The sequence below is a fragment of the Lissotriton vulgaris genome, chromosome 12, assembly GCF_964263255.1.
Source record: "Lissotriton vulgaris chromosome 12, aLisVul1.2, whole genome shotgun sequence".
Classification (NCBI taxonomy): Eukaryota; Metazoa; Chordata; class Amphibia; order Caudata; family Salamandridae; genus Lissotriton; species Lissotriton vulgaris.
Genome location: NC_141700.1, coordinates 238,722,419 through 238,744,013, shown reverse-complemented (window position 1 = coordinate 238,744,013; position 21,595 = coordinate 238,722,419). Strand labels below are relative to the sequence as shown.

At 46.0% G+C, this 21,595-nt stretch overlaps 1 protein-coding gene across 4 annotated transcripts in view; it reads right to left on the bottom strand.

The window, feature by feature from the left end:
• Positions 1–21,595, bottom strand: part of RSPRY1 (ring finger and SPRY domain containing 1) — a 300,486-nt gene that overhangs the window by 234,624 nt on the left and 44,267 nt on the right. For all 4 annotated transcript variants that reach the window (XM_086947733.1, XM_086947736.1, XM_086947734.1 and 1 more), the window contains exons 3-4: positions 19,350–19,402; positions 11,237–11,349 (exon numbers count right to left, since the gene is read on the bottom strand). In XM_086947733.1, the coding sequence (XP_086803859.1) occupies positions 11,237–11,349; positions 19,350–19,402 (166 nt within the window). The remainder of the gene's footprint in view (positions 1–11,236; positions 11,350–19,349; positions 19,403–21,595) is intronic.

The window sequence follows — 21,595 nt, the reverse complement described above, 5'->3', positions numbered from 1 at the left end:
TTGCAGAAGAGTGCTGAGTGCTGGCACATTGCCAGACAGGGTGCACGAATGTATGACTATGGCAGGCGCTGTAAAGTTAAGGAATGAGAGGACCCTCTGCCGTTTAGCACAGGTACCAAATCCCCTAAGCGACATAAACATAACATTTGCATGCTTACAAGAGACGCATCTGGAGGATGCTGGGGCTGTGCCTTTTGGTGAAAAAGTGGAGGGGCCCGGTGTTCCACTGGTCGTATTATACCTATGCTAGGGGGGGGGGGGGGGGGGCGCTGATTTGGGTGGCACCTGGGGCCACTTTTGCGCTACAGGTATACCGCAGCGGACGTGGAAGATCGCTACGTGTTAAGGGCGAGAAAGCAAAAGACACAATTGATGGACGGAATGCAGAACAAATCAAAACATTCACCCCCCAGTCAAGAGATCTGGGTTAAATCCATCATTCTTTTGCTCATCATGCCACCCCAGTTTAGACCTGACCATATGCAGTTCGGGCTGAACTGCTCCCATTGGGCACAGGGTCAAGACCGATTTGCATATTGTTGGGTCCAAACTGGAATGGCAGGGTGAGCAATAAAAACTATGGATTTCGGCCCAGATCTCTGTACTGGGGTGTATGTATGACATTGTTCTGCATTCTGTCCATCAATTGTTCTTTTTGCACGTGTTATTAAGGGGCAAGCAAGATAGTAAAGATGTTTGCATACTAAATACTTATGCCCCCAATATTGAGGAGCCAAATTGCTTTGTTGCACTGCAGACTTGGACACCCCCCTGTTATGGCTGGGAGACTAATTCTGTGCTGGTTCCCGAGCTGGACAGATGCCTGCCAAGAAGGGGTACCAAGCCGTGTATAACTAAGCAGTTGCAGAATCTAATGAGTGACCTGGGCCTCCGAGATGTCTGGAAGGAACACCACCCGACTCAGAAAATATTTACCGGTTTCACACCCACTCACAACACACATAGTCGCTTAGACAGGGTGCTAGCGATGGAGCACCCAGCGTTTATGGCAGCGGAGATTACGCATTTGGCACGTTTTCTGTCCGAACATGCACCAGTGTGCTGCTCAGTGCGATGGGCGAGCAAGGCCCCCCCGCAGATGGCGGCTCCCTGCTGATATCCTGGAGGACCCAGTCGGGAATTGGCAATTTAGAACACGTTGGCAGAGTATATGTCTTTTAATTTGGGCACTGCAAGCAATTGAGCCCATGAGTGGGATGCGATGAGGGTGTTGATCAGGGGGGCAGCAATGGGGCTGACATATGGGGTCTGGCAGCAACTACAGTCTGAGCTGCAGGATAGGGAGAAATCGCTGGCCGAACTCCAGTCAGGGCTGCAGGGGCAAGATGATGCCAAGGAACGAGAACATGCATTCCGTGAGCAGGTTACAGATACGTGGGATAGGCTGGATACGTATACTCCCACAAAGTATTGCCAGGGGCTGCATGCAGAGGCAGATAGATTTGGTCGATTACTGGCCTCGATATCGAGTAAGGAACATGGGTTCATGCATTTGGCGTGGGAATGCCCAGAAGTTCATCAGTATTGGCTTGATGCAGTAGCACCGTTCCGTGTGGGGTGGGAATCGCACTAGAAGCTTCGATTGAATAATGCCTCCTGGGGCTGGTATCGCAATGCAAAAAAATGAAAATGGCTAATAAGCTACTACAGCTAGCGATGATGTTGGCTAAACGGAGGTTGGCCATTTGCTGGATGGCTGAGCGGACTCCTTTAGTGAGCTGGATGAGAGATGTGGGTCAGTGGTCTTTGGAGGAGGAACTACACATGAAAGCCTGCCGCAGGGATGAAAAGTTGGAGGAGGACATAGTAAGTTGGAGAGACTTTTGCAGGGAATTGTTGAACCCAGTGGGGACATGTAGTGAACAGGTTGGTGAATCTGATGGTAGCAACAGCATGAAAACATTGGTGCTTGTGTCAACTCTAGCTGTGCATGATGTTGGAATTGCTGTGGAGTCATGAAAAGTGTAAAGTATATTTAACTGTGCAATGTGCTCAGGACTCTAATGGGTGTAATAGCAATAAGTCAATGGATATTGTCTCAAAGGATTCGGTGTATGACCACTCAGTTTGATGTGAAATTTTATAAATAAAGTTTACAACAACAAAAAAAACAAAGCCACCCTTTTGTTCCTATTCCAGGAACTGAACACGACAAAACATCAACTCCATCGCTCATCAAGCCCCCAGACAATAAGAAGTTCTATTTTGGTCCTCGAAACAAAGGCAAAAAGCTATAACCGAAATCAGGATTGGAGGCATAAGCAGGAACTGAAAGTCAATGGACTATTGTTATAAGGGGGAGGTCAGCGTAAGATGAATTTAGAGTGCAGCAGGAACACATATGAAAGTCTGATCTCTTCTTTGAAGAAGCTGCCCTAAAAGTACTGTAAAACAATTGTTTTGGAGATAATTCAAACAGAAAGCAGCTCCGGATTCCCACTTATGGGCCTGGAAAAAAGGATGGGAAGGAACATCAGAGCACGGAGGTGGTACCATATTCTGTGAAGTCATATCTGGGGAGATCCTGATTCATGAGGTGAAGAATGTGGATACAGTAGTAGCCATCCGAAACAATCATTGTCCACACTTCTGGGATGTGTTCTGATCAGTCCTACAGCTGTGATGCGCTCACCTTGCCGGAGAATGTTTTCCAAAACAGTGAAAGCTGGCTCACTAAATCATCAATAACAGATCATTAACCTCATAGATGCTATTAAACATTCCTCCCCAGTGCTGCGCTGTCCATTGGAACTAGTGCTGAATGGACGTCCAATGGTCGTGCGCAGCACTGGGGAGGTAGTGCTGCCTTCGGCCAATGCACCGAGGCAGCACTTAAGGGGTTAACACATCTTTACACAGACTAATTTTACCTGGGTGGAGGAGAATGTGGGAGGCCATTTCCACTAGTTTGGGATGCAGAATAGCACTACCTCACCGTTTATTCCCCTACTCTACCCAAACCAGCTCCCCCACCTCGCACAACAAAGTAATTGGGTCACATTCCATTGAATGTCCCATGGTAAAGGAATAACTCCGCCAATAAAAACTAGAGTTAAATCTGAACTTTTATTTGGTGAACTAGTTCATAGCCCAATTCCCAGTAACTCCTTAAAGATATGCTCTGAATTTTTCAGGTATGAGTTATGCCAAACCAAACAAGCATTGCAAAGCCAATAGGTCTAGGTTGCATTTAGACTCCTGACCAAAAATCCCTAAGGGACTTCAAAAGAGAAATATTATCTGGTTAAGTGAAGGGGTGCTAATAGAAAAGGCGCATTCTACACAACTTAAAATAAAAACCACAAAAAAAAAACCTCATCTTAGACATGCATGGGTTCCTACAGGTTAATGATAACAACCAGAACTTAAGAATCCATTTACAAATGTTTAACACGATTCCCTTAGAATTTCCTTAGTCTCATATAGATTTATTCTTGGTAACAATTTTTGCTTTTTGTCCTCATTCCACCGATGGTTTCTCATTGCATGGTTTCTTCCAGAAGAGAAACTAGCCTGCTTATTTGGACACAATCGGCCCTCTGGTGCAGCAAATGAGGTGTAATAATTGGACTCATGAAATATGCTTGCCATTCCACATAGTCCTTCCAAAGTTTCTCCAAGCTTTGTGGATTTCATGCTATGTCTAATTGGCCGGTATAATTAACATACTGAACCCAATACGTGCTGGGTCAGGGTTCTATGGATATCCATTTTCTGCATTGCTCTATGAGCGATTAGAACCATATAGAAAATCTGTTTCATCCTAGATTTGTTGTACAATATTTCCCCCAGCTCCCCTCGAATAAGACAAGTGGCTGGACACAGGACAGTCTACAAACATTTTTATCATCTGCAAGTGGAAACTTGCACTTTGGGCATCTCGGTTCATTAAGTACAAACCTGACCAACTTACAAGGGGGCCACTAAGCCCTGTGAATAGTAAAGAGGTGGTTTTTTAGGTCTCGGCCTGCGTAGGCTGCGCTTGCGCAGTCTCGCTGGCGTGATCTTATGTTTTACAGAGTGGGGTTTGAACCCGCCCCTCTTCTCCATTGGCTGGCTTCCTAAACGGAGGCCAGCCATTGGAGAAGACGGGCGTCTTTCCATTTAAGTCCAGTCTTTTTGGGATTGAGAGGTGTGTGTTTTAGTTTCTTTCTCTACTCTTCCCATTGGTTGGAATTTTACATTCCAGCCAATGGGAAGAGGAGAGAAAAAAAAACCACGCCCCTAAGTCGGAAAATGACGCAGCTTTTCGGAGAGCCATTTCTGCTTGACCGCCGCCAGAGAAGCAAGGGAGAACGTCAGAGTCCTCCGCCCCAGCCAGAGAGTGCTTGCTTTTCTTGCCTCTGCCCAGTTTGTGCTTGCTTTTCTTGCCTCTGCACCCCCCTTCTGCTCTGCTCGGGGTACCTCGCACGTCCACCGAAGCACTGTTGTGTACCGGTGTGTCGGTGTCAGTCTCTCTCGATCTCATTAAAATGGGAGCCGCCTCTGATCCTTGCGGTTTCGTTTCTCTCCCCAGGGCCCCGACCGAGAATTTGCCCCTTGCTAGGTATCGGGATCCCTCTGGATGCACTCAGCCCTGCGCCTCTGCACCTCTCATTGGACCTCTCATGCCTTTCTGTGCATCCCACGTTGTATTTTCACGAGTGCCTGTTGTCGCCCTGGCTCGCAGCGTCTTTTTTTTACATTTTTTTAAATGGCGGCCCTCTGTGTAGTTGCGGTTTCGCTTTCCACCCTGACCCTGGCCAGAGAACCCTGACCCTGGCCACTCCAGCATCCTGCCAGCTTGCGACGGCTTTGAAGAAGCGCTCAGGAGATGGCGGGCCCCGGGAACGGGCACCCGGCTGGCGAGGGGGCTTTGGAGAGGTATCAGAGACAGACGAGGCTTTAACTATAAAGTGCCCTCAGATGCGCGTCTGGATAGCTTTGGGATGGAGTCGCGGGGGTCGGATCCCATAGGGAGGAGCCCCTCCATACACGTGTGTTACAGCAGTTGCCGCCCCCCCCCCCCCCCCCCCCTTGCTGGGCTGGGGATGCGGCAGGTTTAAGGGAGATGCCAAGTTCACCCACCGCTGGGGATTGAAGGGTTAATCAAATGTTCATACGGAGACATCTCTTTGATGCCCGGCCAGGCCCTGTTGTTCTGGTTACACTTTCTTTTCCGTTCTCTCCCTCGCCAGCTTTCTCCCTGCTGTCATCACTGGGCTGTGTGCCTGGGGTGCTGGCAGTGTGCCAGCTGCGGTGCAGGCTCGGGGTCTTGCATGCCAAGGTGTGCGCTCTGAGCCCTGTGAGCTGCCTGCAATGAGGCCCCTCCAGCCCTTTGGCAATGCCTCCCTGGTGCAACTATGGTACCTACTGCAGGGCCGAACACCCCGATAGAGGCCTGGCATGGTCTGGTGCCCCTGCAGGATCTACCAGCTGCCTGTCAATGCCCGATCCCACTCCAGCCCCTGCCAGCTGCCTGCTATGGGTCCCACTCCAGCCCCTGCCAGCTGCCTGCTATGGGTCCCACTCCAGCCCCTGCCAGCTTCCTGAGGTGGTGCTTCCCTGAAGCTATGCCGTGGTGCCACCCCAGACTGAGCAGCCCAGCAGGGTGCCCCCCATGCCTTTCCAGGTGCTTACCATGAAGCCCCACTATCTATGATGCCTTCTTGAGGCCCTTGGTATTGCATGCTATGGCACAATCTCTGTGCCTTGGGAGCAGCCGGCCAATGGCCACCTTTGGGCCCTGTCAGTGGCTGTCATGGTGCCTACCTGCAGGGACTTTGAGGTACCCGCCCTGGGGCGAATCGGAGGTCCTGCAGGGAGCCTGCCTTCATGAGCACTCCAGGGTCTTCCAGGCACCCGACGGAGGCTTGTTCTGGCCCTGTGAGCTGTCTGCGTGGGTGCTTGCTCCAGGTTTTACCCAGCGTTTGCTTAAGGTCCTGTTATCCACCTGCTGTGGGGCCTCTACGTCAGGGGAGGGTCCCGAAGGGGGGTGGGTGGGTGTGTGTGTGTGTGTGTGTGGCTCTGCATGTGTGTGGCTCTGTGTGTGTGTCTGTGGCTCTGCGTGTGTGTGTGTGTGTGTGTGTGTGGCTGTGTGTCTGTCTGCGTGTGTGTTTGTCTGCGTGTGTGTGTGGCTCTGTGTGTGGCTCTGTGTGTGTGTGTGTGACTGTGTCCACTAATGCTCACCATTTGCCATTGTAAATGACAATACCATTTTTTTATGTTTTAAAAAAACAAAAATGAAAAAAATGCCATTTGCAATGCCAATAGCTCTAACTTTAACAAAGCAGAGACCATTGCATTGTAAATGCTTGTCTTTAATGCAGCTGATTTTACAGTTGTATAAAGACTTTTCCAAAGATCGGTGCCATAGATCCTCTGTCTCAGTCTCTGGCAAGTCACCATCCCCTATATGGTCCAATTCTGAGCATACTGTGTGCTCGGCATCGAGTATCTTCCAGTACCACAGTGCCACTTCTTTATTTGGTTGCCTCTGCCTCTAATCAGGACCTCATATGGTTTGCCTCCTTTGCCAGTCCATGCCTGCGAGGCCCACCAAGAACGTATCTGGAAGTATTTGAACAATTCACCATTTGTCCTAGCTACCATAGTCGGCGAGTCCAACATACCCGACCCATCACGAAGATCCCTCCAGTGATTAAAACCAGCCTGTCTCAAAGCAAGACTGTGCGAGTGTCAAGCATTCAGGTTTTCCAGCCGAATCCCAGATTGGTGCCAGTTTGCGAATAATACCGGATACTGAAAACGTTCTTAGATAGACCACATTCTTAGGGCTGCAACTAAAGTCCTCGGTCTCACTTTCTTGAAATACATTGGATTCCCAAGTTTATACAAAAAATATCTTTGCCCTAATGGATTCAGCATTGCCACACATTCTTCCTACAGGCGAACTGTCCAGGTCCATTGACAGCATTCACCAGTTTTTAAGCTGAAATGCATAGCAATGAATCTGAAAGTCAGGCAGGGGTAGCCCCCGGCCCGTTAATTTCCTCCTCAGTTTTTCCATACTATCCTGACCACTATATGCCCAGATGAAACTGTTCACTTTACCTTAAATCTTGCTTTATTGGGCACTGGGGAATGGCACAGTATTAAACAGAAAGGTCAGTTTTGGAAGTATCATAATTTTGACTAGATTAACCCTTTCACAGGCGGTCAACTGCAGGGCTGGGAATGCCCATTTCTTAAATAGCCGCTCAACTACTATGTAGATTTTGTCCAGGTTCTTCTTAGGGAGGTCTCCTAAATTGTGCATTACATGAACACCTAGATACCTCATCTGCACTTACGGATTAGGTGTTATCTCCTCTCCAGCCCAAGCCTTAACAGCATTCTTGTCTTGCATAATCAAACACCCAGAAATGTTTCCAACGTTTTTACCAAGCTCTTTTAATTAAAGGAATGAACAGTTTGGGTTACTCGTATATAGCATTAGCTCGTCTGCATGTAACACCAGTTTTGCCTCCAGCCCAAACGCCTCAAATGGATAGATGGTATTGTCCTCCCGGATCCGCTGAGCAAAGGGTTCTATATAAAGATCAAATAGTAGTGGTGAAAGAGGACAGCCCTGCCTAGACCCTCTAGTATTGACAAAGGCCTCAGTTAGTTTCCCATTAACCAAAGCCCTGGCAGATGGCGCTTTATATAGTAGTTTTAAGGTTTTAAAGATACATTTGTTAAATGCTAACTTCACAAGGACTTCCCATATATAGGCCCAGTTGACCCTATCAAATGTCTTGGCGGCATCAAGGGCTACTAATGTCAGAGGGCCTGCTCTCTGACTTCCTTTCCACAAGGCAGATTGTCGAAAAACTCCCTCCTTTCTTATGCTGTCCCGGCTGATGGTCAACATGTGCCGTGGCGGTTCTGTCACGCTACTTTGAAACCGATGCTTTGCTTCCAAGAATGCCCAGGAGGGAAGACTGCATGTCAGTAAACAGCATTGTATGTCCAAATAATGCACAACTAAAGAGCTATGGATAGTTACCGGGTGGTGAAAGCATCGAAGGGTGGTTTATGTAGTCATCCCCTCTCAGGCTCCTGTAACCAGCATCAGCCCGCAGCCATGTTCCTCAAACTTCCCTTAAATTCTTGGTAACAACTTGACACTCAACCCACCACTACCCTATTGACATAGAGCACATGAATTCAATAGCTTTCCTAAACAGTTTTTTCTTTTTTTTTAATTTGGATTTTTACCTCAACAGATCACTCCAAGAAATGCACGTCAGAGCTTTCGTCTACACTGCAGCCTGCAACTAACGCCTGAAGGTAGTGAGACATGTTAGATCTGATTGCAGTCATTCTCACCAGGTGTTTCTCTGCTTTGGGCTGTGACCACTGCCAAAGGACATGGAAGAGGGCCCGGAACACTAGTTAACTTTCTTAACAAGCGTTTCTCATCTGAGGTGGCGATTACTGTCTCAGGGTAGTGTGGACTTACGAAGTGTTATTTTCTGTTGTGGGCGGAGATTACTAAAAGAGAATAAAGAGTTGTGCCCAGCCTACTTAGTGTCACTTGGCGACTGTCTCCACGTAGGAAGACCTGAAGACAGCACAAACTTGAAAGATGGAACGCTTGCAAAATTCTCAACCACTGGCAATCGCTTGTGCTGCAGTCCAACCTTTTTCTGCCACTATACCCCTTCAGAGACCAGTTATATGCAAATCAACCATGGTCCAACCAGAACTGCCAGATATTTTTGGACCAGAACTCAAACATGCCCAGAATAATTATGTCTGCCTCATCAGTGAGGTATGTGACACAGACAGCATTAGTATACCACAATCAATGCAAAATGCAGTTGCAAAATGATATATGCCACTTTGTGTTGTGTCCATTATATGCCTTTATGCAAATTCACACACATTGTGGGTGTATAAATATATATCTTTTCTTATGGGCAATTGGACTTCTAAAGCAAATCACCAATTTGAAGTCCTTAAAATTCTGACTCAAGCTTTGAAGCTAATAAGTTGCCGGAGATAACCCTTATTGATCCAGCATTCCTTTTGAGGACATAGATTATTTTTCTTTGGTCATGTGCTAGCATGGTAGCAATTTCTCACCACCAGAGACTATCACAATACATACCTGAACTGAGAAAAAGCACTTATGTCTAGGAAGGTGAAAACATGGCCATTTTGACCCACTTACATAGTAAAAAAGGCACCCAAAATATTACCACAGGTCTAGCATTGATGTTATTTGGAATGCTTGGATGGGGAAAAAACTCCCTTATTGAATGCTACTTGTCTAGAGGGAATAACTTTGGCGCTGGTTGATGAATCTTCGCAAATTTCTCAAAGAAGATGGCCCGCTCTGCTCCGCTCCTTCCCTGAAAGTTTTGGGGGGGATTTGTCAAGTGGGGGCTGAGAAAAAAAGGGGGGTCCCAAAACGTGTTTTCCCCATGTTCTTATCCATAGGACGATTAGACGGGGCTACAGCCCGAACTGCTGAACGGATTTACAAGGAATTTGGCAACATGGTAGAGTCTGATTCGCAGATCACGCTTTTGCTTAAATGGTGTAAATCCCTCCAGTAGTTCCCGAGAAAATCAAAAGAAAAAATATATATATCTAGGAGCGCGCACCGTGCGTGCACCCTGCGGGAACCGTGCCCGTATTGGGTGTGTGCGAGCGGAATTCTGATTTGCTGTTAGACGTCTGTCAACATTCCAATTGGTCTAAACCAGGAAGTGTTGGCCGCCATTTTGTGTCTCCGAGGCAGAAGAGAGCCAAAAACAAAAAGTGGAGAAGGTGAAAAGGGGGCAAGGTAGAGACTACCTGACCCCCTTGGCCTTCTCAGGGGGTCCCCGAAGGCCCCCCAAAACATTATTTTTTTTTTTAATTGCGGGGTACTCGCATGGTGCACGCACCCGTACGCGCACGGTGCGTGTACGTGGGCAAAAAAAAAAACAGTTAAATAACAAGTTTGAGTGTTTAGATGTTGGTTGGCTCTAAAAAGAGCTGTTGTGTTCATATAGATATAAATTACCTACTGGCGGTTGCCAGTAGGTAGTTATAGTTAGGACCTACTTTCCATAGGAAATCCACAACATTCTATTTGGAATCACTTTGGCGCCGGTGGACGAATCTTCGCGAATTTCTCCAAGAAAATGGCCTGCTCCGCCCCACTCCTTTCCTGAAACTTAGGGGGTGAATCGTCGAGCGGGGGCCGAGAAAAAAGGGGGGGCCCAAAACGTGCTTTCCCCATGCAATTTTCCATAGGACCTTTAGCCAGGGCTACAGCCCTAACGGCTGAACGGAATTACACCAAATTTGGCAAAAAAGGTAGAGTTTGGTTCGCAGATCACGCTTTTTGTTAAATGGTGCAAATCCGTTCAGTAGTTCCTGAGAAAATCATAAGTAAAATCATAAGTATATCTATAGGAGCTTACTGTTAGCTTACTGTACTCTGTACCTTCCCGAGCACGAGCTGAATGCTAATTTGCTGTCAACATTCCAAACCAGGAAGTGTTGGCAGCCACTGACTATGTCATAAGTGATGTAATATGTGATGTCATCAGCAGTGCATTGCGGGCGCGCGAGTTATAGTTAGCTGAAATAACTATAACGGGGGAATTTCAATGGCTTTGTATGAGTGAAATGTCCAGCTAACTATAACATGTGTAAAACGTATGGTTTTATCAGTGAATTTCTAAGGTTTTTTAAATGCTAATTCCTAACTATAACGTGACTGAAACCTATGGTTTTTTCAGTGAATATAGATATATAAATGAATTGGTACTATGCTATGCCACAATCCGAACATACAATAAAAATAAATATAAAAAAATAGTTTTTTAAAACAAACAATTATTAAAACATCTTCCTTTTCCTAAAGGAGAAGGTCACCCAGGAGGGATGGAATAGACTGATCAGTTCTAGAGATGTGCAAGCTGACCACAGCAATAAACAAAAAAAGTGGCTGAACTGTGGACAGATTAAAAAGGAAGAATACCACAAGGGTAGGCGAGGGAACAAAGTTACAGGAAGTGACAAGTATGTTTTGAGGGAAAAAATATATATTTCAGAAATTGCAGGGAAACACAAGCAAATGGACTGTAATTAAGTGAGAGTTGAATTTAGAATCAAAGGAGTACACGAAAATCTGGCACTTTAGCTTTTTGAGTTTGCGTCTATGGGGCGCTGCGGATGGAGAGTAATCATGTGCAGCATATGAATATGCAATAAAAAGGTTAAAACTTACTTTAGTTGGCAATGGGCACTCATCCAATAGTAACGTAATAACTGCAGGCCCCAGTGGATCCTCTAATGGAATGACTCTAATGAGAGACTGTACAACTTCAAGCCAGCCATCATCTACGAATAAGCAACAACTATTGTTTAAAATTAGGTAATATTGTAAACCTATACAGGAGTGCATTTAAAAGAGCCAAAATACCTTATGAAATTTACGACTAGAGATAACATTGTAAAGGCTATTTAGGTATTCAATAACTTTTTAATAAAGTATTCAGGGTAGTTTGCCCTAGAACTACATTTCCAGCAAGCATTTGGTAAAATAACAATACTGCATGACTATCAAGCTCTAATCGGTAAGAAGATAAAAATGCATTGAGGGTAGCAAGCAACCACAACAAATAAAGATTCGAAACAAGACATGCACCCTACATTTATAGAAAAATATTAGAAATATAATTCTGATATAGGATAGCTTTTGAAGATCTGGAGGGGGCGAGGATAGCCCTCTAGGCTTCAAACATAACCCATGTCCAATGAGTACACTAGTAAAGGAGTGCTCCTGAACTACTGGACGATGTTGCATGGAACTATGACCCATGAGGTTCTGTCCAACTCTATAATTATTATAAATTCTTCACTCAGTGGCTACTAAACTCCTATTACTATACACAACAGTGGTCCCAGGGAAGAATAGGGGTGAAAAAATTAATAAATACAGACCCAATCAGTGCTGTATTGGTTAAACATGTCCAGCCGGACAGAGGTTCAATATTTAATTAATTAGCAATTCTTTGAGATATGTACAACACAAGATACTGAGAGTGGGACACAAGCCTGCATCCTACTACAGAAACATAGAAACAAACAAACATGCGGTCTGGGAAACATTCAAGGAAGGCTCAGGCAATGCTCATGGTTTGTTTTCAAGAAAAGAATTTCATAATTTAAATAAACACATCGCAAGGAACGCCTCTACATGGTAAATGGTAACATCACAGTGTATGTATGAGGCGTTTCAGGGTGTTGACAGCGCTTCGATCCAAGAAAAAAATGTGTGGATCATCTTCAGGATATGTTTCCCAGACTGCATGTTTGTACGTATCTTGTGTTGTACATATCTCAAAGAATTGCTGATAAATTAAATATTGAACCTCTGTCCGGCTGGACATGTTTAACCAATACAGCACTGATTGGGTCTGTATTTATTAATTTTTTCACCCCCATTCATCCCTAGGGACCACTGTTGTGTATAATAATGGATTCCCAAGGTCCCTCCCTGGCAGACCTTATTTGTGTCCCCATAGTGGTTTAAAAAGTACTGAACTCCTAGTCGTACAGCAAGCCTTCCTAACGACTGGTAGGTTGGCTTCGCATTAAGGAGGGCAGCAAAACATTTCTGCACAGTTTTAAAAGGTTTCCTTGGAAGGGGTGGAGGTTACCAAGCTCCATTATTACCACTTTCTGTGGAGGCTCCATTGTGACCCCCCACTTTATGGCTCATTGCAGCGACCTCTTCCACAACCCCAGCCAGCATATAATTCTGAAGGGTCTGGGAAATGGTACTGCACCTCTTGGGCTGGGTTGTGGTTCCTTTGTTGTGCTACAGCTTGTAAAATCGTGAAGAATAGGACCCTCACTAAAAGTGCGGAGATCATTTTCCATTATGGAACTAGAGTCAGACAGTGTAAATGAAGTGGGTAGATTGGTCTTGGTCACTGCTGTGCTGCTTCACAAAGGCCTGCATGACATCCACTCCAAGACTAGTTTTCTGGATCTTACTGACCATTAGACCTCCACGGGAGCAGAGGAATACTGTGTCGGTATGAAAGTGAAGAGAGCAAGTCATATTACAGAATGGCATGTGGCTGTGGAGTGGATGGGTATTAGTCATTCCCTGCCCCATGATTGCAAATGGCATTCTTAATGCTCTGATCATTTGTAGAAGACAAAGGTTGTGACATGGTGGGCATTGATCTCTGAATTATTGCTGGAGTCATCATTAGAAGACACTCATCAACATGAAGAGGTGTGGCGCAGAGGCCAGTGTGCCTGACTCCGGACCACGTGGTTCACGGTTCGATCCCAGTCACCAGGTTAGCCCAGCACCATGTGACTATGGGCAATAGCGCACTTAATATTCCAGACGGCCCCCAGCGCCTTGACACCTTCGGGTAATTGTGGGCTTTACAAAATACTGGATTTCAACATGTTACCAAAGGATCAAACGGGAAACCCCTCCCCCCCCCCCCACAGTAAGGGGGAGGAGCTACGCTAGCAAGCAGGATGGCTGCATAAGCTCCCGGCTCCGCCGACCTCCGCCAGCAGCTCGTATATCCTGCAATCTATCCTGATCTCGTACCGGACTCCCGTGTACATGAGGTGTTCCTGATTCTTAAGGTGCAATCCCGAAATTTCAAGCTTCTCGGGTGACTAAGATATGCCGTGTTCCATTCTCGGCCTAACTCAGTGTGGAAGCCGGGGCCTCGATTTCTAGCCCATCCGGGTTAGAGTTGATCAACATCGGCTGCGGGACCTGAGCTGCGTCCGGTCTCCCGAACTGGGACACAATTTACTTTTCCGATTGTAAACAGTTCACAGAGTAACCATCGAGGACACAGCAGAGTGACGCACCAGTTGCTGTGGTCGGGGGTCCGGCGGCCAGACTCCGTTAGCCTCCCGGGGTGGACGGGCTTGGCCCCAGCTAGCGGCGACGGTGTTGATATTGCAAGGCAGAGAGCGCCCACTGTTGTCATCGGCTCCGTGTGTGCCTGGTACCCCGGAGTAGTCGACCTCCGGGGTTCAAGTCCTGCTTTGTTGCTTCGTGAGAGGGAATGGAGGGGGCGGACGACACACCATCGCTGTAGACCGTACTGGCCGCCATTGGGGAGCTCCACTCGCAGATCACCGTCATGTACCAGAAACGGTCTGTAACAGTGGACAATATCTGTCTGAGACCAGACGACGACGCCTCGACATGTTTTCAGCAAGCTGTGGTACCCCGTGGAGTATTGTACGCTTGAATTTGAGGTCCCCGTGCGGAAGCCTGATTACATATGCTTTGTTGACTCTCGCGTAACAGATAGCACACCTGTGATCATCGTCAGCTTTCCCTGCTCGATCCCTATACTGCCGAATATTGCCATGGACAGTCTCAAGTTCCACAACAAGTTCCTCAGTGACTATCGGAGAGATTCGCCATCCTTTTTCACCTTTCCTTGCCTACTTATGGATATCGTGAACTTTTATCCTATTTTCGATCCGATTCCTTGACTTGAACTTCTATGAACGCTTCGATTCCCCGATTGTGATTGTGGTCTGGATTATAAGGGCTCTTATAAAGAATCATACTGGCCAGGGTTGAATCTGATTATTATGGCTTGATAGAATATCTTGATCTGATGCCGGGATTGTGTCCTATAACGTAACGGGAGTTGGGTGGTTTTTAATGTCCTCCCCCGGTTGGATTCCGTACTTTGCTTCATACTGTATTGGATATATTTTGGGGAGGTCGCTCATGGCGGGGGGTAAGGGAGACCGGGAGTGTGTTTTTTATTCTCCTCCTCCACTCACTTTCTTTCCTTCTTTTAGGGTAAGTTTCTGGGCGACAGGCACGCTGCTAGTGGGGTAGGCCGTAGCCATTGCAGGGGGCTAGGGGGGGGGGGCGTTATTATTTTGCCTTTGTTTTGTTCTATGGCTCCTTCTTTCTTTTCTTTTTCTTCCTTCTGGAGGTTGGCTGTTTATCCTTCCCTGATTTATTTACCCTCCTGGTGTTTACACTGGATTTGATTCTTCTGTATCTTGATGGGTGGGTCTTGTGGATGGTACTCGCTTTAGATCGCTTACAAGTTGCTTCTCCTTTTTCGTATGCATAACTACTGCGTACTTATGATGACGTCACATGTCTCCCTATAATTGATGGTTTGCGAAGCTACATCCCCCCCACCTACTATTGTACTGTATCTTACGTGTGACACCTAGATTTGTAATGCCACTCTCGACTCTTTAGGAAAATATATATTATAAAAACAAAATAAAATGGAACCTTTAATATATCCTGTGACCTATTCCTGCGCTCCAATACAAGTTTAATTCTGATTCGGTGCCGGACCTCAGGGCTGTCGGCTGATGAGCTGTGTTATGCTGTGATATGCTTTGCTCCAATTATGACTAGCGGCTGGCCCCTGCGGTTGTAGGCCCATACTTGTACTTTCTGAAGGTTGCAATAAAGGTTTTCAAAAAAAAAAGGGGAAACCCCTTACAGAGATTTGTTTTTTTAGTGCCAGGCGATTACAAACTAAGGAAAACAGACACCTTACCAACCTCGAACTAGGCAATCTGTGCTGTTTGAAATACTGCAGGATCACCTAAGACATCTCAGAGAAGGCCTCTGCAGTGGAATTAGTGGCTGCATGGATATATACTATGTGGGAGGGAAAGAAGTAAGATAGTCTAAAGAGGTCTTCAGTAACTATCAGAGAACAAAAGACAGAGGACCATTTGAAGGCTTGTGGGGGGGGGGGGGGGGGGGGGAGAGAAAGACTTCACTAAATACAGAGACATCCATATAATCAAGGTCAGCGGCTATTTTATTTTTATTTTTTTCAGAAATTTTTTTTATTAGATTTTGGCAGTTGATAGAATACAATAAATAAAACACCGCTCCCTAAGAATCAGAGAGGCAGTGTGCCTATAAAAGTGTCATTTCCAAATACATTCAGTCAACATTCCCCCAGTATCCCACCCTCCACTATCCCACCCGGTGCCCTCCCTCCACCCCGCACGGTGTCTACAGTGTCCATCAAAAGGAGCCGGCTATTTTTTAGGTCGAGCCTTTACCATTCCGCAGGAATGGGAAATGGGGAGAATTCAAGTCGGCTATTTTCTCGTCAAACCAAAGGGCTTTCAGCCGCGGTTTTCTTGCAGTGCCCGTGAACCACGTGATAACATGCACGCGCATTCAGGGCCAGCCAGCCCAGCACATCAAAGGGCTTCTCCTCCCCTAATTATTCATGGCCGGCCGCAGGCCGGCCGTACTTTCAGTTTCCCCAGAACGGCTAATTAGGGGAGGAGAAGCCCTTTGATGTGCTTCACACCAATGCGCCTCAGTCATTCCTCTTCTTTGTATTTGCTTCCAGACTCCGATCTGCTCATGTGCACAAGACGCTTTACACATTACACTCATCTGCCTGAAGTGGGAGTTTTAAACAAGCAAAGCTGGTCCTTCTGTACTTGCAGTTTCACTTCTAATGTGTGTTGTTATTTATCATGATTTTTAGCTGAGGTGTATCACGCTTGTTCATGAGTTTGATCTCTTCATACTGTCAAATGTTTTCTAAGTTGTTTTTGATTGTCTTACCACTGGAGGTCTCCCTGTGCTACATTTAGCCTCTGACACATGCAACGCCACTCAACCACGCAACGCCACTCAACCACGCAACACCACTCAACCACGCAACGCCACTCAACCACGCAACGCCACTCAACCACGCAACGCCACGCAACTACGCAACGCCGCGCAACTACGCAACGCCGCGCAACTACGCAACACCGCGCAACTACGCAACGCCGCAATGCCACGCAACTACGCAACGCCACGCAACAACGCAACGCCACTCACATGCAACGCCACGCAACTACGCAACGCCACTCAACTACACAACGCCACTCAACTACGCAATGCCACTCAACTACGCAACGCCACTCAACTACGCAACGCCACTCAACTACGCAACGCCACTCAACTACGCAACGCTGCGCAACTACGCAAAGCCGCAACGCCACGCAACTACGCAACGCCACGCAACTACGCAACGCCACGCAACTACGCAACGCCACTCACACATGCAACGCCACGCAACTACGCAACGCCACGCAACTACGCAACGCCACGCAACTACGCAACGCCACGCAACTACGCAACGCCACGCAACAACGCAACGCCACGCAACAACGCAACGCCACGCAACAACGCAACGCCACGCAACAACGCAACGCCACTCAACTACGCAACGCCACTCAACTACGCAACGCCACTCAACTACGCAACGCCACTCAACTACGCCACGCCAATCAACTACGCCACGCCGCTCAACTACGCAACGCCGCGCAACTACGCAACGCCGCAATGCCACGCAACTACGCAACGCCACGCAACAACGCAACGCCACTCACACATGCAACGCCGCTCAACTACGCAACGCCACTCAACTACGCAACGCCGCTCAACTACGCAACGCCGCTCAACTACGCAACGCCGCTCAACTACGCAACGCCGCTCAACTACGCAACGCCGCTCAACTACGCAACGCCGCGCAACTACGCAACGCCGCGCAACTACGCAACGCCGCAATGCCACGCAACTACGCAACGCCACGCAACAACGCAACGCCACGCAACTACGCAACGCCACTCAACTACGCAACGCCGCTCAACTACGCAACGCCACTCAACTACGCAACGCCGCTCAACTACGCAACGCCGCTCAACTACGCAACGCCGCTCAACTACGCAACGCCGCTCAACTACGCAACGCCGCTCAACTACGCAACGCCGCTCAACTACGCAACGCCGCTCAACTACGCAACGCCGCTCAACTACGCAACGCCGCGCAACTACGCAACGCCGCAATGCCACGCAACAACGCAACGCCACTCACACATGCAACGCCACTCACACATGCAACGCCACTCACACATGCAACGCCACTCAACTACGCAACGCCACTCAACTACGCAACGCCACTCAACTACGCAATGCCACTCAACTACGCAACGCCACTCAACTACGCAACGCCACTCAACTACGCAAGGCCACTCAACTACGCAACGCCACTCAACTACGCAACGCCACTCAACTACGCAACGCCACTCAACTACGCACACATGCAACGCCACTCACACATGCAACGCCACTCACACACGCAACGCCACTCACACACGCAACGCCACTCACACACGCAACGCCACTCACACACGCAACGCCACTCACACACGCAACGCCACTCACACACGCAACGCCACTCACACACGCAACGCCACTCACACACACAACGCCACTCACACACGAAAAACCACTCACGTTGCCAATAGGTCTCGCAGTACGACAGTTGGAGCCATTACAATTGCAAATAACAATGCCTTTCACTTTGGTTATCATTTTAAATACATAAAGGGCTTTGTCATTTACAAAACCAATAGCTCCAACTTTCCTACTGCGAGACCTATTGGCAACGCCAGTGCTTGTTTTAAGTGGCTGTGGAATAGGTGACAACCACATGGAGATGTTGTGTGGTTGCCTTCCTTACTGTTGAGTAGGATGGTAAAAGTTCTGCAATCACAAAGACCAGATGAAAAAAATAAATTACCGGCAGATCGGGTCGAAGTGTTTCGGTTACAGCTTACTTGTGGGTCTTCTTATTGGGTGCCGAATATACTATTGGGCCATGGGCAACCCATCAGTGTTTCTAACTTTTACAGTGAAAGTTTCCCTTTTGAAGACGAGAGGCAGGGAGACTTCCACTTCCTATACAAACATTTTGATGATGGATAATCAAAGTTAAGCAGCAAAACAAATAGGTCTAGTACTTTCGTGGTGGGGAGAAGGTCACTGCTTGCATGACGAGAATGTTTGGTAAGGAAATGGCTATTGTTGAGCAATGTTTACGTCTTCATCCTTTTTACAATAAAATGTTTTCGAAATGAATACAGGAAAAGCAGCAGCAGAGTGACTGAGTTTAAAAAAATGTTTTTATTGCCAATGGCCATACCTGTAGGATAACTCTACAAAAACCAAGCATCCAAAGTAAGTGATGGCTAGGGTAATCAGCCTGCTGAGCTGCATCACTCTTAGATAAAAACTTCTATCAGTGTTACAACGCAGTCATTGCTGAAAAAGTGTTTTACTAAATAAAATTGTTGGTTATCTGGACTCCTATCGAGCTATTTTTTTCCTGCACTTGTTATTCCAGGTTTGACTACTTACTCTGCATGTGCGAGTGTGGCACATTAGTGGAAGGAGGGCTAGATAGAAAAGGGAAGGATTCAAAACGGTAAGTATGTGTGTTATCAGGGAACAGTAATTGTAGGCAACATAATAGAATGGTACAATGAACAGCTTACCAGTTTCTGCCATTTCATGCAAGGTGATCATTGAATATGGTGGTTCCTGGTCACTGAAAAGCAAAAATAGATTTTTACTTTTTAATACAATTCTTTCACCTAGTTTTACACATTGTTTTTGCAGGGAGTCATTTCATTCAATTATCCTTCTTTGCACATTGGCCAAGAAATTGGAGAAATAAAATCTACATTTTGGATCAACCTCTAGATGTTTATAAGTAATTTTGAGCTCATCAACACACTCAGACCATAAAGGAAATTCAGCACAATATTCACGAAACAAGCTCAAACATAACGAAACAATAAAACATTTTCTGACAGGGGTATTAAATCTAATGAGACAACAAGTCCCACAGCATGATCATGCTATCTAGCAGGCTAAATCCCCATATCACCTCCTACTTCAGAAAATACAGAGAAATTCATGAGATAGGACCAACGTTCTTACAATCCAAACTAACTGTATATCCAGAAGAGACCTCAGATTGAGAATTCCCCTACTTATTTATAAAAAAATAAAAACTTAAGTCAAAACTCCTTCTTGGTATAGGCATGCAAGCTGTTGAATATACAGTCAAAAGAGAATAAAAATTGATAAGTCATTGACAATTTAGAAAAAGCAATAATGAACTAGCTTTTCCCAAAATTAAGAATCGAGTGACACTCAGACCACAATCGTAATTGGTTTATATACTGCCTTCGACATTACCCATTATACTCCTTCACTTTCCACCCAATACATAAGACGTTTGTACACACTACTGTCTCAAGTCTGAAGCACAATCTCAGGACTTTACACAAAACACTAAAACTAAGTACGAATAGAGACACTTCATCCAACACCCTTCTCCCATCCATGCAGTCTAGAACTAGGAAATACTCACTTTACCGCCTATAACCACTTTGGGGTGGCCTACACATGCAGTTTGAAAGAACTACAGAACCGTTACAATACAGTATATTAGAGAACTAAAACTTAAGGTTCATAAGTCAATTCAGATTGATTACGACAGCGTAGCATGTGAATTTGGAGTCTAAGGAGCAATGCCACATCTGGAATTCGCAGTCCAAGAATATCACCATATCTTAAATCAGTGGTGGAAAATAAGTTACACAGCTGTTGAGAGAGAGAGAGAGAGAGAGAAAAAAAAAAAACACTGAAAAAAGTCAAAAGTGTGCCGCTACAGGAGTACAAAAATGTAGTGGGCTGAACTGAAGCATCAATCAGTGCAAAAATTGCGGATTATGTGCCATGAGAGAAAATTTCGAATTCAGATAAGCAAATACAGTCTAGACGATGATGTGGTATATGAAGAGCATTATTATTAAGGGTGTGGAATTTTACTGCAAAAAAAAAAAAAAGTAAGACTAGCCCATTGATATGCAAGAGCAATCTAAGAGTTGTGAAATAAACCAATTTATGTCCATTCAATGTAATGCAGTGAGGTATTACATGAGAATGTTCAGGTCTGATAATACCTGCTCAGATTATGTCAGGGCTAAAATTAAACCAATGTGGATTGTAGAAAGAGTCATATTAGGACATTCCCAAAATCTAATTATACCAGAATCTGAATAGGAAAGGCTCATTTTATGCATGGTCGCTACAAGAGAGGTTTATGTTTCGTCTACAGGCTAGCATTTTGATCAGGTTAGGGATCCAAATAGGACTGCATTCTCATTCTAGCAGGGTTCAGATTAGAACATAGTGCTCTGAAAACTAGGGTTGTAATCTACTTGCGACTCTTGGGAAATTTAGTTTCTGAGCAAGTGTCTTTTCAAGTGCACTGCGAGAGGAAACAAATTTACTCCAGCATATTTAATTTCTTTTACAAAATGGTCCTTGCAATAATCCCAGAGTATATCTGCAATCGATGAGTCTGTATAGCACGAACGCTTCCACTCAAATCATACTTGATTTATAGTAAACTCCTTCTTCTCGATGCTCTTCACCTTCGTCGTTTGTTAAAACTATAAGAATTCTGCCAAAACTTGTCAGAGTAAGACACGTTCTTTATTGTATAATGCTTTAGAAAAGTGTTACTTAAGGTCTTCTCAAAGAATACACACTTAGCAAAACAGCCTGCAACCCATTCCTTTGTTTCAAGTTGCAATATTTTGGGTATATTTTTAGTTCGTAAACAAATATCCAGTTTATCTAGATGGACAGAGATCAAGGACTAGCCTTGGCACTGGGAAAACTGCACAGTTGTGAGGAGAAAGTGATTTATTGCTGGCAGGTTCTG